We start from the raw sequence: 17,795 nt of genomic DNA, 5'->3' as shown, positions 1-17,795 counted from the left end.
TCAATCAAAGAATCCATGTAAAGCCCAAAAAGCGAAATGAAAAGCTACAAGTGAGCATCTCAACCAGAAAACATGTACAAAGTCGAGGCTCTCAAGTCTCAATCAACAACAGCAATTGCCTACAGACCAAGATTCTGATATTTCACAAATCCAAACACGGAATCACACCATATCCTTGAAGAAATCGAATACAATCCATACGCCAGGACATATGAAGAACATTTACATGATCTTACTTCAATTTAAGACGAGATAGAAACCCCAATTTGTGATGTTCTTCAGCTTTGACCCCAACCTGTTCCATAAAAATAAATTTTTCTATGAAAGGTTATAAAAGAAGGTAAAGTTCAACATCCAGATATGAAATGTTTAAAGAACAAAAAATATAAGAAACTAAGAAAAATAATATAATACAAACCTCATTGGCTATATGTTGAAGATCGTTTATAATAGTGCCAAAATCAGGGCGTTTAGATGGCTTTTGCTGCCAGCATTTCTCCATGAGCTTAGCTAATTCTGGATTAGTGCCTTTTGGTATTGTTGGCCTCAACTCCTGAACAGAAAAAATCAAAGAACAAAAAAAATAAAGAGTTCCACTTTTTAAGAAAAAACTAATGAAGAGATGACAATTATGGTTTAGACTGAAGCCATACTTTTTGAACTACGCCAATTGCTGCTTGTAGAGGAGTTAAGTATTCATAAGGAATCTATCATTCAACAGAAATTATAAACAAGAAAATGTTAATAGGTATTCAGAAGGATTGCATCATGGAATAGAAATTATAAACAGGAGTTTAGGAATGTAAATCGATGTACCTTTATTGTGAGCAATTCCCATAGCATAATTCCAAAGCTAAACACATCAGCTTTGTGATCATACTCCGTATGCGCTATAATCTACACACAAAACCACCAAGTATAAACTCCACATCTTGTACCCGAAATACGCAAAGAAAAGAAGCATGAATGCACCAGAATGAATAACATACCTCAGGAGCCATCCAACGGTATGTACCAGTTTCAGCTGTCATCACACCAGATGTTGATTTAACTCGCGCTACTCCAAAATCAGCGATTTTGACTATCTGTTTAATTTGTACCAAGTTTAGAATTACCAAGCTGGATAAAGAGAATCACATTTTGATTATGTGTGCTTGCATATAGAATCCAGCATTTCTCACATTTGAAGCTAACACCAAGCACTTGAACATAGTTTATTTGAAATTATCACCCAACTGTTTAAAAGAAGGTTCTGGCAAACATAAAAGACCAAATTGCCCCTGGTTATTTCATGTTCTAGTATTCTACTCAACAAACGACCTCATTACTAATACATATAAAATTAAAAAAAAAAACAATTATGATCATCTATACGCTTCACTATAGTTAGATTTCTCAAAATTAAATGGTAATTACATCCCCCATATCATTTTAGATGTCAGGTGTATCTAAAAATCTCAGACAATTTGAATGATATTCAAGTATTAGAAATGTTTGTTATTATGTGCATATAAAGTAAACTATTGGTCAGTTGTGTTTGCAAAGAACCCCAATATATTGCTACATTTACTTGCCTCTTTGTCATCAATGAGAATGTTAGCAGTTTTCAGGTCACGGTGAATGATATTATGTTGGTGCAAGTAGTCCATCCCTTTTGCTATGTCAAGTGCAATTCTGATCAAGGTAGGAAGATTTATAACAGCTTTGTGTTTGTGCAGATGATCATACAAACTGCCGCCTGACATAAACTCTGGTAGAAGTATATAAAAGTACTGTCAAGAAATAGTACGAAATATACGCCAGGAACTAGATGCAAATATAACTTTTGAACTTACCAGTTACAATGCATAAATTTGGGAGTTTGGTACATGCACCGATAAATTGCACAACATTCTTATGACGAACCTTTCTGGAAAAGTTAATGAATATTGTTACATAAAAGGAGTTGGCACAGCAATTTAATCATGAAATCAGTTTGCATATCATTTTGAAGGTGAAAAAAGATAAAATATGGTGAAAAAAAAAAAAATATAGATTTAACTGTTCAGAATCTTTCTTTTGGGTCATTGTTGGTTTCATATCTTCTTGTTTTTTTTTGTAAGGGAGTGCTCAAATTCTTTCCTTCTTTTGGTTAAGCAACTAAATAAGGTTGTAAACAATCAATCAAATCATTCTTGATAAAATTGAAAAACAAACCTCAAAATACCCACTTCGTGACCAAATTCGCGCACCATGTTATCATTCAAACGGTCATCCTTGATAACTTTAATGGCTACATCTTGGCCAAAATATACGCCACGATAACTGCATATTAAGACAACAAAAGCAAAAGAAAAATAAAAAAAAGGTAATTTTTTTATTAAAGTGGCAGTAGTGAATTAGAATGACAACCATTAAAAAAACATACAGATCGCCATATGTGCCAGATGCCACTTTTTTTCCAAATTTAAGGCACTTCACATCAATCTCCCACTCGTCTGTGCCATCAGATGGTATTTTTATATGATCAGGAATAGGCGGGTTCTGGTTCTTGACATATTCTTCTGACGTACGATGTTCAGCATCTTCTATATGAAGAGTTGATTTCTTTGCTTCCAGTTGTTGCTCCTTGGAGGATTAAAAAATAAAACACATTTTTATTCGATTTGCAAGATTTGCAATATTTAATATGTCTTGATTGCGTCTTGCCAGTAACCTGGCTTAAAATTGTCATGAATTAGGTGTATTTGTATGAAAATGATTACAAGGATTGCAGCATTAGTGGGTATAATAAGAGGTGGTCTTTACCAATGACAGTCTAACTGGTACAGTAGTGAAATGTCTCTGTATGTTTTTGGTTGCAGCAGAGCAAACTATTATACAAATCACAGTCTCTCTCTTCTTTTGAAAAATCTTGGCAGTGGCTGCCAAGGGTATATCACAGTCTCTCTCTCTCTCTCTCTCTCACTCTCTCTCACACACACACAGAAAATTACCTTGATGTTCTTGATTTTCTCTTCTATAGCTGTAGTCAGCTGTTCAGTTTCCTGCAAACAACAAATGGGTTTTTTATTTGTTCGTCAAAAATATCCAGAAACCAAAGGGAACAATACTTATAAACATTGCCATTTTGTTCCCTAAATAAGCATATTAAATGTTTTTAGAAATCATTAAGAGTATGTAGTGCCCTAAAATTAATTGACAAGGATAGGATAAAATTTGAGCAACGTACTGGAATATACAATAACATGACTTTTTCAGGAAGACTATTTGAAGATAAGGATCATTTACTTGGTCTATTTAATCTAAAGAAAAAAATGCATACCTCACGAGGCCATCCAATAACAATGAAAACATCTAATGAGAAACCATCATTTGTTGAAAATACATGTGCTTCTTCGATGTTTAGGTTAAGATCACCAAGCAGGCAAGTAATCTGCGGAAAAATCAATAATAAATGAAACAAATTTCCTTTGGATAATTGAAGCAAAACTAAGGTGTGATGTGCTCACCAAGAGAGATTGGTGATCACATCTCCAAAAAGTTATCGGATTGATCTCCAACGATGAATCTAAACCGTTGAAATTCATATACTTCGTGAGTGATGTACGTACATGCAAATTTTTTAAAGTTTTGAATTCATTTAGCACATGTTCAAGCGGTCAAAACAATGAACATTTTATAAGTTATTTTTAAAATTATTTTATGTATTCATTTTTCATCATTTTTCTGACTGCTTGACTATGTATAAAATGAATTCGAAATTTTACAAATTTTGTATGTACATGAATCACTCACGAAGTACATGGATTTCAATGATTTTGATTCGTTGTTGGAAGTCCATCCGATAGTTTTTTGGAGGTGTGCTCACCAACCCTTCTTGGTGAGTACATCACACCCTAGTTTTGCTCGGATAATTGATTCTACTTTACCTATAAAAAAAACAAAATCAAGCCTGCAGCTCACTATTTGACATGATCAGGGAAAATAATCAACAAATGGCAATTCTTGTTTAACAAGTTGAGATTGTAAAGGACCACCTATTAATAGTAGGGCCTAAAACGAACCCTACCAATTAATTAATCTTTCAATTTCTGAAACTTCTGAAAACTTCCAAAGTTCATGAGGAAACCAATTAAGTACCTGATTAAGAAACTTTGGCTTGTCCTGTGACGCAAAGGTAATTTCATGCATAAGCCTGTATATTTTGTAAATGTTAAAATAAAAGATAGTCAATTGTATCAATCTCCTGTTGTGCCCCCTCCCTTTTTCTGGGGTCTAGATGAAATTGAGAATGGACCACTGTTTATAGATCATATTATGGTCAAAAAATATACCAGATACCCCAAGTAAAATCATTATACTAAAAATATCTTGTAATCTAAGATATTAAACCACACAAACCTTAGAAAAGGTAAAGGATTTGAATCGGTTCCTTCATCATGGTTTTGAGATATGCTCACCTGACGAACCAAATCCCTCAGTTTGGTTGTATCAAAAGACGGTGAAGGATGGATACTACAGATAAAAAAACTAAATTAAATGAATATTAAGAAAGTAATATTTATTTGAAACAATGTTCAAATATGAATTAACCTTCTTTTATCTGTATCACTAGGAGTATCATCCTCATCTAGCGACACCTGAGGAAGTAAAAAGAAGAAAAAGAAAGATAACCCAATTCAGCACAACAATTACACTATTTTTTTTGTATGCACAGTGCCAGTATAAAGATAACATATTTCAGCACAACAATTACACTTTTTTTTGTGTGCACAGTACCAGAATGCACCTGTGTAAGCCACTATTTAAATTCAAATGCTAAAAATAATAATTCGTCGACAGAGGTGACAATACAAGTAAAATTTGCACGATTTAGTATTATAAAAGTTAAAAAATGAAGAAAATACAAAATGAAAAAAGATCCTTACATGAACTAATCTGACCAAGAAAGACGGCTGTTTTGCAGGATTCCTTGCATCCTCTAGCAAGTTCATGTGCATCAAAATATCCTCTGCTTTCTCCACGTTGACATCCATGGCATACCTACATCAATGCATCGATAAAAGCAAATTAACACAAAAAAAATTTGTCAAACAGGTTGTGGGCATCAAAAAAAGGAAGAGGTCTACCTTGCCGGGAGGCGATGAAAGTGGTCCCACAGTTCTTTGGCAAACCCTGGCTTCGTGAACTCTGGCATGCCGGCCACTTTGAGGTTCCTGAGCACCTCTTCATATACCTCAAGCACATGTTGCTTTTCCTGTTCCTTCTTAGTCTGACAGTTGGGTCCCACTGCCCCCTTTCCTTTCCCATTTCCGTTTCCATTGCCTGTTTCGCTAGCACTTACTTTTCCTCTCTCTGCTGATTCCTCCATAGCCAACCACCAGCGCAACCACAGCCAAAAAAAACCAGTATCAAAGATCTGTCACTTCCAAAAAAAAAATATTACTTCGTTGATCGTCGTCTCCTCCAATTTTGATCAGCAGTAGAGATATGGATGAGCGTCATCGCTTTGTGGTCCCCAGAAAGCCAGAAATGGAAGTATAAAAAGTGGGAAATGCCAATTTGAAAACCATTTAAGGCCATTTTTCTATTTGGGATTATTAAAATCTTTTATATTTTATTGGTTGAAACCGAGGGAGGGAGAAAGGGATGTATTCTGTTCGATGGGTAAGTCAACTCATCGGATATGCCATATGCGTGAAGGATTTTAATCAATGTTTCACCATTTCTTCCTTGATTGTTTAGATTAGGGAATTCGTATCCCCTCAGGTTACCTGACTGAGTAGAATTGAATCGGACGGTTCGAAAATGGATTGGCACGAATCTCAAAGTAAAAATAATCCTGCCCCTCTGTCAACACAACGGAGATTAAATCTGACCCGTCCGTTTCAATTGTGTTGAGTCAAGTACCTGGGAGGATGCGGATCCAAGATTAGGTTGGAAGAGAGCTTGAAATCCCAAAAAAAAAAGTCGTAGTTGAAAAGTTCAGAAAACTGATTAGTGATCATCCTTTTTCTTAAGAAAAAATTGCTGATCTTCTGTGATAACTTTGTGCAACTTATTGTCAGGAAGGAAATATACCTTCGGAAATAAACCTACAAAATAAAGCATCACAGAATTACTCACAAGAATTTTAACAGAAGTACTAGCGTGCCAAGTCCATGAAGGTCTTTCGGCCCATGGGCTTCTTCTTTAAATTAATGAGCTGGTTCTAAAGGGCCGCATATTCTTGGAATATTATTGATTGCTCGGCCTATTATAAATCATTAATTTCTTTGGTTTTAGTTATTTAAGAAAATTAGTTTTAAATTAGTCGAAACATAAGAGGTAACCCAATGTACCTGTTCATATACTATGGATGGAGTTTTAGTCTTTCTTTTAGTTTTCTAAGAAGATGCAAGCACATATCAAGAATGAACCCCGGAACTCAAATCCTAACTAGTCGAAATATCGTCATTAGATTTGGGTTATTTTGTACTTTTGTTAAGTAGGTTGGTATTATAATTATGATATTCCAACTTTTGTTTTGTGTGACATAACTTATTACAATTTATGTCATGTTTTTGGTATAGTAACTGATCCCATGTTTGGTTGTGGCCTAAAGCTAAGGAGGCCTAAATTGGTTATTCCAACTTAGGCCAGTATAAATTCTTCGAGCATTTGAGTCCTCCTCATATATATATATATAGAGAGAGAGAGAGAGAGAGAGAGAGAGACTAATGTGCATTCAAATGTATATGGGTTGAAATACATATGATCAAAATTCGACTTTTCAAAATTCAAACGGTCGATCCAAACTGTTTATCTTGTTCTCCATATTAATATGTGCTTGGAGACCAAATTTTATATTTTTCTGAATTTTTTTACTATTTATTAAGTATTTTACAAAATTGTTGATCCAATGGTGGCTTAACAAAACAGTAAAATCAGCAGCCACTATTGGATCAATAATTTTGTAAAATACTTAATAAATAGTAAACAAATTCAGAAACATGTACAATTTGGTCTCCAAGTACATATTAATATGGAGAACAAGATAAACGTTTCGGATCGATCACTTGGATTTTGAAAAGTCAAATTTGGACCATACGTATTTCGGCCCATATACATTCGAATGCACATTAGTCACTTCATATATATATATATATATATATATAGAGAGAGAGAGATATATATATATATATATATATATGAGTAAGGCTTGGGTGCTATAGATAGCATAGAGGCCTACGGTGCTACGGCTCAATATTCGAGTTTTCAAATTCCTAACGGTCGATCCGAACCGTTCATCTTGTTCTCCATATTAATAAGTGTTTGGAGACCAAATTTTACATTTTTTGGAAATTTTTTACTATTTTTTTAGCTAGGTAGAAAATCACTTGATTTAAAAAATTCTGCACCATTAAGATATTTGATTTTCTACCTATCTAAAAAAATAGTAAAATTTTTCCAAAAATTATAAAATTTGGTCTCCAAACACTTATTAATATGGAGAACAAGATGAACGGTTCGGATCGACCGTTAGGAATTTGAAAACTCGAATATTGAGCCGTAGCACCGTAGGCCTCTATGCTATCCATAGCACCCCAGCCTAACTCTATATATATCTATATATATATATATATAGAGTTAGGCTGGGGTGCTATGGATAGCATAGTGGCCTCTATGCTACGGCTCAATATTCGAGTTTTCAAAATCCAAACGGTCGATCCGAACCGTTCATCTTATTCTCCATATTAATATCTGCTTGGAGACCAAATTTTACATTTTTCTAAATTTTTTTACTATTTATTAAGTACTTTCCAAAATTGTTGATCCAACGGTGGCTGCACAAAACAGTAAAACCGTTGGATTAGCGATTTTCAAAGTGGCTTAATAAATAGTAAAAAAATTCAGAAAATTATATGTAACCCAAAGTTCCTCTCGGATTATCAGTAACCTGGGTCATATCCATTGACAGGAATCTTGATATGCCAAAATCAGAGACCTTTGCCAGGTAGTTGTTATCCAAGAGGATGTTGGTAGATTTGACATCACCATGGAGGATAGGTTGGACAGTGTCTGAATGCAAATGGTCAAGCGCTTTTGCTGAGTCGATGCAAATTTTTAAACGAATTTCTAAAGAAATATCCGATTGGTTTTCATGAAGAAAGCTGCTGAGAGTACCCTGGGGGATGTACTCGTACACGAGCATTGGCACATCTTGTTGCTGTAAACAACAACCCACCAACCTCACAATATTTTTGTGGTTTATTTGTGAAAGTATAACAAGTTCGTTTATGAAGCCCTCTTTGATCTTTTCATTATCTACGATACATCTCTTTACTGCAACCTCACGATTGTCTTCCAAACGCCCTTTGTAGACCATGCCTTGGCCTCCCTGACCAATAACCCTGGAAAAGTTCTCTGTGATTTTTTTCAATTCTTCCACTCTGAAGAAATTCATCATGTCAACTTTTCTTGATGCCAGTTGTTCAAACAATATTAGCCCCTCGCTTCTCTTGAAAAGGGTCTCTTTTTCTCTTTCAAGATCATTGACAAAGGTCTCTTTTTCTCTTTCAAGATCCTTGACAAAAGTATCTCTTTCTCTTTGAAGCTGTCTCTTTTGGTACACAAAAATCATCGAAAGAATGACAAATAGTAGACTAACTGTACCAGCACTAATACCTGGAGATCCAAATTAAGTCTGTTGTCAGTTGATGCAAAAAAGGTGATGCTAATTAGGTATATAATATCTATTGAATAGAAACTTGTTCGAGTACAAGCATCCTTTTGTACTTTTATTATGTAACAGTCCTTATTGGCTAAAATTCCTCAGATTGCGTTATTGATTACTAATTTACTATTGATTCCCAACAGAAACAATAGAAAGTTGTCTGATAAAATATTGAATATATATATAATACAAGAAAAACTTTGGTAAACCTCATAATTTAATGTTGGTCAAGTTCAACTATAGAATACAATGCCAAAAATTCATAGTTTACAGGGAAATATACTGAGAGTTACCAATCGCAAGCCTCTCCCTTGGGGAAAAATTATCAGTGCAAGAATTATTGAATGGGTTTCCATGTTTGCCTGACTCGCACTTGCAATCATAAGAACCTTCCTTGTTGTAACAGATTCCATGACAAGGATATTCATCAGGTAACTCACATTCATTTATATCTGCATGCACAATTGATTGGCAACTAGGTGAGCAAACATTAATGACTATTGAGCTAAGATTTGGGATTGTTAAAGCAAGTAGTTTCATTAAAATATTCAAAAAAGACAAGCAATTGATCTTGCATGTTATTTTACCTGCACATCCGTTAACAATGTAAGGATTACCCTGATACCCCTCTAAACACTTGCAAAGATATCCTGGGCCATTGACAGAATCATAACACTTGCTATTCGTGCTACTGCATCCATATGATTCCGGCCTTTTCTGGGCCTCTGTACAATTGTTGTTCTCCCTTATTGCCCAATTGAGCCACACGGGCACACTCGTGCTTGTAGACATTGTTAAGTTTGACTTGCCAAACTTAAACCAATCCTTATCCACCAAGAACCCATAGTCGCACCGGCTAAATGATAGTAATCCAGTGTGGTCGAATATTTCACTACTAAAGGAAATCAAGCCATCACTAAGACCAGATGGAATAGTGACTTGGCAACAACCCACACCTGAGCAGGACCCATCGATTATGCTGTTTGAGTCATTGCAGTATGACATGCAGCCAGTGTCGTAGTCATACGGATAGAGACCATTGCTATCTTTCTGGCTTTGAAGATAGCCCCGGCTGAGGCATCCGATTACCACAAATAGGTTGTGGGTGTTTGAGATCCTGTACATAGGTTGATGGAAACAATAAACTTAATTAGTTTAGTAGTTCAATGTAATAGTTAATTAAATATTAAATTAATTCTAACATATAGGTAGGAAATTATCTCCTTAGATAAATTATTATACAATTTGGTTAGTGACAATTGCTATAGTATTTGTTCACCGACAGAATTGCTGCTACTAGCTGGTTGGTCATGGGCAGTATTGGTATACCGTGAGCACGGAGCTCTGTTTTTAATTAATCCAACTTACAGCTTAATTACCCAAATTTTGGCCCAGCAACAAATTCCAGAGCTGGGTGTTATTTGTGATTGAGAGAGATAATAGTTTGCTCTCTCTCTTGTTACACGCCAAAACCTGGGGCCTTGCTCTGGCCTTGTTCACACATGCCAAGAGAAAAGGAAAAAGGAGAGAGAAAGTGAAGAGGAGAAGAAATGATATATGTTCGACTGGAAGTTCAACCCAGTGAGTTATTGAGCTACAACGTCTAACAAAGGGTAGGGTTGGCACTTGGCAATGGTTCGTATAGGGCCAGTGTTTGTGTCAACCTCTAGCCCCTAAGTCTGGTCCTTCATTTCATATCTTAGGCCTGGTGTAGAATTTTAGAGTGGAGATGAGAATAATAAAAATACTGTATTATTGATTGTTGTTATTTTACAATGTCTGTACATGACTATTTATAGGCTAAAATTGTACTAGCCGTTAGGCTATTTCCTAATTTACAGAAGTTGTAATCTATGTCTTAATTACAAGATTTACTAGCCGTTACTAATATTCAGCTAGATACCTAATTAGTGTGACAGCTATACATTTGGGTGCTAAATTATTTGTTGCCTAAGTTGCCAATGATGAGTAATATCTGAGGCAAAGATATCTATTCTTCAATACTCCCCCTCAAGTTGGGTTCGAATAAGTTAATTGAGCCCAACTTGCTAAGTATCCTTAGGTGACTGGCTTTGTCGAGTGCTTTGGTAAAGACATCTGCCAGTTGCTCTTTGCTTTTGACGAATGGGGTTTCTATTTCTCCTGCCTGTACTTTTTCTCTGACAAAGTGACAGTCGACCTCTATATGTTTTGTTCTTTCATGGAACACTGGGTTTGATGCAATATGTCGTGCAGCTTGATTGTCACAGTACATTTTCATTGCTCCCTTGTGCTCCATCTTCATGTCGGTAAGTAGTTGCTTGATCCAGATGAGCTCACTCGCAGTGGATGCCATGGCTCGATATTCTGCTTCTGCACTTGACCTTGCCACCACATTCTGCTTCTTGCTCTTCCATGTGACCAAGTTGCCACCTACAAATGTACAAAATCCCGTGGTTGATTTTCTGTCGCAGCTACCGGCCCAATCTGCATCAGAGAAACCAACCACTTCATTAGAATTATTTTTTTTCATCCAAATTCCTTGACCTGGAGTGCTTTTCAGATATCTCAGTATTCTATCGATAGCACTTAAGTGACTGGTGCGTGGAGCATGCATAAATTGGCTTATAACACTAACTGCAAAGGCAATGTAAGGTAAATTAACTTGCCTACCAACCTTTGATATTGTCCTATATCAGGTAGTGGTTCACCATCCTCAATTCCAAGTTTAATATTTGTCTCCATTGGGGTATTGGCTGGTTTAGCTCCCAATTTACCAGTTTCTTTTAACAGGTCAATGACATATTTTCTTTGGCATAGAAATAAGCCTTTACTTGAATGAGTTATTTCTATTCCTAGAAAATATGAAAGGTTCCCAAGGTCCTTGATATCAAATTCCTCCTTCAAATATTGTTTAACCTTTTTAATTTCTTCATTATTATTTCCAGTGATGATAATATCATATACATAGATAAGAATAATGGTGGTGCAATTTTGTGAATATTTGACAAACATAGAGGAATCTGCTGTGCTTTTATTAAAGTTAATTTTTAAAAGAGAAAAGCTTAGCTTGGCATACCATGCTCTTGGTGATTGCTTTAGGCCATAAATTGCTTTCTTTAACTTACACACCAATGTTGAATCCGATGCGTTCTTATGACCTGGAGGAAGGGTCATGTAGACCTCTTCTTCCAATGTTCCTTGGAGAAATGCATTTTTTACATCCATTTGGAACAAGTTCCATCCTAAGTTGGTGGCTACCGATAGTAAAATTCTAACAATATTCATTTTTGCTACTGGTGCAAAAGTTTCTTGGTAGTCAATACCATAAGTTTGGGTGAATCCTTTGGCCACTAACCTAGCTTTGTATCTCTCAATCGTACCATCGCAATTATATTTGATTTTGTATACCCATTTGCAACCTACGGGTTTTTTGTTTTTTGGTAAATGAATAATATCCCATGTATTATTATTTTCTAAGGCTTGAAGTTCTTCTTTCATAGCCTTAACCCAAACTAGATTTTGGTTGGCTTCATTAAAACTGGTTGGTTCGGTTTGATTGTTGATGCTACCCAAATAGGCCCGGTATGTAGGAGATACCTTATCATAAGAAATAAAATTTTGAATTGGATACATCACCTGATGGGATACATAATCCCTTAGTTTGATGGGAGGCTGAGTTTGTCTTACTGATCTTCTCAAGGCTGTTTCTTCTTGAGTTGCTTCTTCGCTTGAGTCAATTTCAATCTCTTCTTGAGTTGTTTCTTCACTTGACTCAGTTTCTTCATTTTCTCCCCCTGAAGGGATTGCACTTGTTTCACCAGTGTGATCTCCTTCAACCTGTTCTTGAGTTATTTCTTCAGGAAATATAAAATTATTTGGAGGCAATTGTATTGGTTGACCTTGTGCATTTCCTTGTTCATTTGTTTGATAATATGGTTCATTTTCAAAGAATGACACATCTCGTGAAATATAAAGCTTATGGTTTTTTGGGTCATAACACTTATATCCTTTCTTTTCTGAGGAGTATCCCAAAAAAATAGCTTTAACCGAATTTTTATCTAACTTGTCCTGTCTTTTTATATGTACAAAACATGTACACCCAAATATTCTTATATGGTCGAGATCAATTTTTCTACCCTTAAGAATTTCTAAAGGGCTCATGTTCCTAAGTCTAGCACTTGGTAATCTATTTATTAGGTAAGTTGCCGTTAACACCGCGTCTGACCAATAAGTTTTTGGAACGTTAGATTGAAAGAGAAGTGATCTAGTAACTTCAAGTAAATGTCTATTTTTTCTTTCTGAAACTCCGTTTTGTTCAGGTGTGTTGATGCATGTGGTTTGATGTAAAATTCATTTTTGTTTAAAAAATTCTAAGAAATTATTATTTATGTATTCTGTCCCATTATCAGACCTAAAAATTTTAATTTTTGCATTGTATTGATTTTCAACAAAATTATAGAATTCTTGAAAGTATGAAAAAACTTCATGTTTTCCTTTCAAAAGATATATCCAAGTTGTACGAGAAAAATCATCAATAAATGTGACAAAATATCTAAAATGATTATAAGAATTGATAGGAGCTGGACCCCAAACATCTGAATGAATTAAGTCAAAACATTTTGTTGACATACTAGTGGATGAAGAAAATGGTAATCTAGTTTGTTTTGAAAATTTACACACATCACAATTTTTTGAATCAAGATTATAACAAAAAAGTTTATTTAAAACTTGATCAGATGGATGACCAAATCGTCGGTGTAGTAATTTGTCACGATCTACTGAATTTAATGACACAAGACATTTATTGTTATTTTCTTCAAGGTAATAAAGACCATTTTTCAAACATCCCTCACCAATTGTATTCCCTGATTCTCGATCTTGAATGGTTACTTTATTTGGTGAGAATATGACATTGCAATTCAACTCTTGAGTTATTTTACTAACCGATAATAAGTTTGAGTTAAAGTCTGGTAAGTACAAAATATCATTCACATTTTTTGTAAGAAATTTGGTTGTACCAACACCTTGAATTTGGACCTTATTTCCATTGGCAACAATCACATGTTGAGGGTCTTTATTTTGTGTAATGTTTTCTAATTTGGTTGGATCCCATGTCATATGGTCAGTGGCACCCGAATCAATAATCCATTTACTTGTGTTGTGACACAGATTTGCAAATTTAAAATTATTATCAATTTTGCAAGAATTAAAAGTAGATTTAGAATGTACAAAACCTGAGGTTTGCTGCTGTAGCAAACTGTTTATTTGGGTTAATATTTGGATCAGCTGTATTGTTTGAGCCACAGAAAATCCAGAAAGATTGGAATTTGTATTAGATGGAGCCAAGTCGGATCTGAACCCTTCATCTCTTTTCTTCTCTGAACCGTCCGCTACTTTACTCTCCACTGAAGAACCCATCTTTCGTTCACCATGGAAGCCGCCTCTTTCATAAAAATGGCCAACTCTCTGATCCGATCGGCCATCTCCTCCTCTACTCGATCCCTTTGGTCGGAGAGATGGGTGGAGGAACCAACACCCTATCGGCTCGTGCCCCTCCTTTTTACAATTGGTGCATCGAACGGTGGTGGAGGCTCCACTCGTCTCCGGCCTAGGGTTAAGGTTTCGGTTGAGCATTTTTTATTTATTTCGAGAGTTGAGGGGTTCTTATCTGATTTTTGGCTTTTACTGGTATGATCTGACCGTTGCTTGCTGGTACGTGGCTTGTTTTTTTCGGTATTTGTCAGTACCAACTTTATGGTTTTTCGTTTCTGTTAAAAGCAAATAGTTTTCTATTGCTGATTTTGGGAAAAAGAATTGGGTCCGGACTGATCTGAATTTTTGTAACTGGGGCTGATCTGAATTCTTTTGGTAAAGGGACTGGTTTTGGGCAGTTTATTTGCAATAGGCTGTTTATTTGGTAAAGGGACTCGTTTCTGGTAAAGGGAGATGCTTGGTAAAGGGGCTTGTTTTTTTGTTAACAGGAACTGATCTTGAATTTTCTTGTAAAAGATTTGAGGAGATGCTTGGATTTTTGTGATGTGATTTTGTCAAGTTTGTTTTTCTAATTTTTTTTTCTGGTATGGTATGGTATGGTTTCTGGTGCCGATTCAGATCTGAATATGGTTTCTGGTATGTGCTAAAATGTTTCAGATTTTTTGGTTTTGAGTAAAATGTTTACTGGTACAGGGTACAGTGGTTTTTCAGATTTTATTTGGTGTTTTTTTTTTCTGATTGTTGGTGAAGAAAAAAAAACATATGAATAATAATAATAAAAAAAAATGATTAGGAAGAAAATTTTGCAAATCTGATTGAATTTGGGTTCTTTTGGCTCTGTCGGCTCTAGATCTTTTGTTTGCTTGTTGCTTGTTGCTTGTTGCTTGTTGCTTGTTGCTTGTTGCTTGTTGCGTGATTTTGATGGTGCTGCAGTTCTCGTTAGCTGCAATCTGGTTGTTGATTTGCGGAATTGAGTCAGAATTTTAATCCTACTCTAATACCATGTAGAATTTTAGAGTGGAGATGAGAATAATAAAAATACTGTATTATTGATTGTTGTTATTTTATAATGTCTGTACATGACTATTTATAGGCTAAAATTGTACTAGCCGTTAGGCTATTTCCTAATTTACAGAAGTTGTAATCTATGTCTTAATTACAAGATTTACTAGCCGTTACTAATATTCAGCTAGATACCTAATTAGTGTGACAGCTATACATTTGGGTGCTAAATTATTTGTTGCCTAAGTTGCCAATGATGAGTAATATCTGAGGCAAAGATATCTATTCTTCAATACCTGGTAATAGGAACAGTAGCGTAACAGAATCTGTTATACACTAATGAATAATGATGTTAGTTAGGCAGTCAATGATGTTAGTTAGACAGTCAATGATGTTGGTTAGGCAGTTAATGATGTTAGTTAGACACAAGACAAGTGATTAGGCTGTTAGATATCAGTTGACATGTAACAGAGAGCATGTATCGCTATTTCCTATATATATCCCACTGTACCTTGTAATCAGTAAGTAAGAATCAATCAATAAAGAAATTCTTTCTTCAAATCTCTATTCTCAATCTCTTTACCTGGGTTGTTCGATCGGCTCTTGTTCTTGGGTCTAAAAATTGAGGTTCAATATGCTTAGTTATATTTTTTATCAAAGTATCAAACTCGATCCAATCCGGCTCGATCGTAAGTTGGGTATTTATTTTTCTTGTATCTAGGATCTAGCTGTATTTTGTTATGTTTTAGTGATAGTTTTGTGTTTATACTTTATAGATTTCTAACAACACGAATACACTGAGTTTTACCTGTAAATGTCCTTCAGGTTAAAGTTGCCTTCTGCCAAGTAGAATGAGTCTACCCCAGATTCATTGTAGCACTGCCAACCAATTGGCAGCTGCACCTGGACCGCAGCAACCTCCAGAGATAAGTTGAGAACTGGTATTGTGGTACCAGCTAGGGTTGCAGTATACTGTTTATTGGTGGTAGTGTTACATGTAATCTCAAAACCATCACGGAAGCAACCTGTACCGATACCAAATGGGTATGGGATGGTAAGATCACCACAGCTTGAATTGCAATCCGGCTGTGCACTTGCTAGTGTAGTACGTGGATATGCAAGAGCAAGAAGAGTTACCAGTAGAAGCCTTGTTTTAGTCATGAAGAGAAGTTTATAGGTTGCGACTTGCGACTACACTTGAAAGGTTAAAGAGTGGATCGAAAGGATAGGTCGAAATAAACTTGTCAAGCGGCTCTATTAGAAGACTATATATATATATATATGGGAAACATTTTTCCACGAGAGGTTCCAGGAAAAATGTTAAGTACCTAGTACCTAGTTAGTATTATTAACTTGACCTGCAAGAAAATTTAGAAAAAATACATTTTTATCCTTTTCTAGTCTGCTTTAGTCGTGCTGCAGTTCCCAGAAGTTTCCGACGACCTTCTGTACAAATTCATTTGGGACCAACACCCTCGAAGACCCAGACCCGGGGAGCGTCACCCAAGGTCTTCACACTTTGTCGTCGATAAATAAATTAAATACTTAATTGAAATGAAATGGAATCTTATATAACCTCGAAGACCCAGACCCGGGGAGCGTCACCCAAGGTCTTCACACTTTATCGTCGATAAATAAGATTTGATTCCTTAATTAAACGCTAGAAGCATGACCATGATGACCTTAACAAGCACTAGTCAATGAGCTCAGAGGTACAGCGAGTACGTAGCACTAGACGACAGGAGTTGAACTCATACGGTATTACACTCTACACGTTATCTAAAATAAAATACAAAAAAAGGAAGTCTCAATTTGAAATTAGATTTTGGGGGGCAAAAGACACACGGGAGAGCTAGCTCACATATTTGAAATCGGAATGAGAGTTATTTATGAACATTGAAATTTAAACGGTTAGAAAACTTCATCTTATGGGAGCTGCGAAAAAAATCGCTCTTTACTACAGTGATAATAAAAAAAGAAAAGAAAAAAAAGAGAGATCTAGCAACCTAGTCGTCTTCTTTCTCTATCCCTTCATTCCATCTCTCTCATTTTCTTCTAGATCTCAATCCGACACACTAGTATTCTCCTCTCTCCCATCTCTATCTTCTTGAGCGGAGCTAAAGGAGAATGAGAAAGAGGAGATGAGCACGGTGTCATCGGAGCTTGGAGCGTATAGTCTCTACGTATTTCGATCGAAGCGAGGTGATGAGTTGATCCGGTCGTTGAAACACCGCGGTGAGTAGATCCCACATTCGGAGCACGGCGTTGAGTAGGTTCGGCCGTCCAAGCGCCACGGTGAATAGATCGGATCGTCAGAGTGCGGCAGTAAGTAGTTCGGACCGTCGAAGTGCGGCGGCTATATATAGGACGAAAACAAATCCAATCGTGGAGAGGGTTAGAGAATGATGTATTAGGGTGTTTAAGAGTGTAAATAAGTAGGATTAGATAGTGAGAGTAGTTTAGATAAATTAATGAGAATAAAGGAGTTCAGATTTATAAATTATAGTCATTTGACTCGTTGTAAATATATTTTTTTATTAATGAAATTGTTAGTTGGCAATATTTAAAGTCATTAATCTTCAACAAAAAAAATACTTCATCTTCTTCTAAATAATAAATT

At 35.7% G+C, this 17,795-nt stretch overlaps 2 protein-coding genes across 2 annotated transcripts; both read right to left on the bottom strand.

Annotated features, from left to right (window-relative positions):
• Positions 1 to 33: 33 nt before the first annotated feature.
• Positions 34 to 5,669, bottom strand: LOC144556615 (serine/threonine-protein kinase STY46-like). The gene is made up of 16 exons (XM_078304996.1): positions 5,112 to 5,669; positions 4,911 to 5,025; positions 4,576 to 4,622; positions 4,384 to 4,497; positions 4,123 to 4,177; positions 3,305 to 3,415; positions 2,976 to 3,026; positions 2,408 to 2,607; positions 2,197 to 2,304; positions 1,836 to 1,909; positions 1,571 to 1,750; positions 990 to 1,081; positions 817 to 897; positions 654 to 707; positions 419 to 553; positions 34 to 295 (listed from the first exon to the last, which is right to left on the bottom strand). The coding sequence occupies exons 1-16, from the start codon at positions 5,351 to 5,353 to the stop codon at positions 233 to 235; spliced, it is 1,722 nt and encodes a 573-aa protein (XP_078161122.1). The 5' UTR covers positions 5,354 to 5,669; the 3' UTR covers positions 34 to 232.
• A 2,213-nt stretch (positions 5,670 to 7,882) lies between these two features.
• Positions 7,883 to 16,392, bottom strand: LOC144557136 (wall-associated receptor kinase 2-like). Its single transcript, XM_078305666.1, has 6 exons — positions 15,984 to 16,392; positions 15,759 to 15,790; positions 10,766 to 11,164; positions 9,286 to 9,843; positions 8,992 to 9,150; positions 7,883 to 8,649 (listed from the first exon to the last, which is right to left on the bottom strand). Exons 1-6 carry the CDS (start codon positions 16,334 to 16,336, stop codon positions 7,883 to 7,885), a joined length of 2,268 nt encoding a protein of 755 aa, XP_078161792.1. The 5' UTR covers positions 16,337 to 16,392.
• Between the last annotated feature and the right edge of the window lie 1,403 nt (positions 16,393 to 17,795).

The sequence above is a fragment of the Carex rostrata genome, chromosome 7 (assembly GCF_964058835.1).
Source record: "Carex rostrata chromosome 7, lpCarRost1.2, whole genome shotgun sequence".
Taxonomy (NCBI): Eukaryota; Viridiplantae; Streptophyta; class Magnoliopsida; order Poales; family Cyperaceae; genus Carex; species Carex rostrata.
This window is presented reverse-complemented; position numbering and strand designations above follow the sequence as displayed.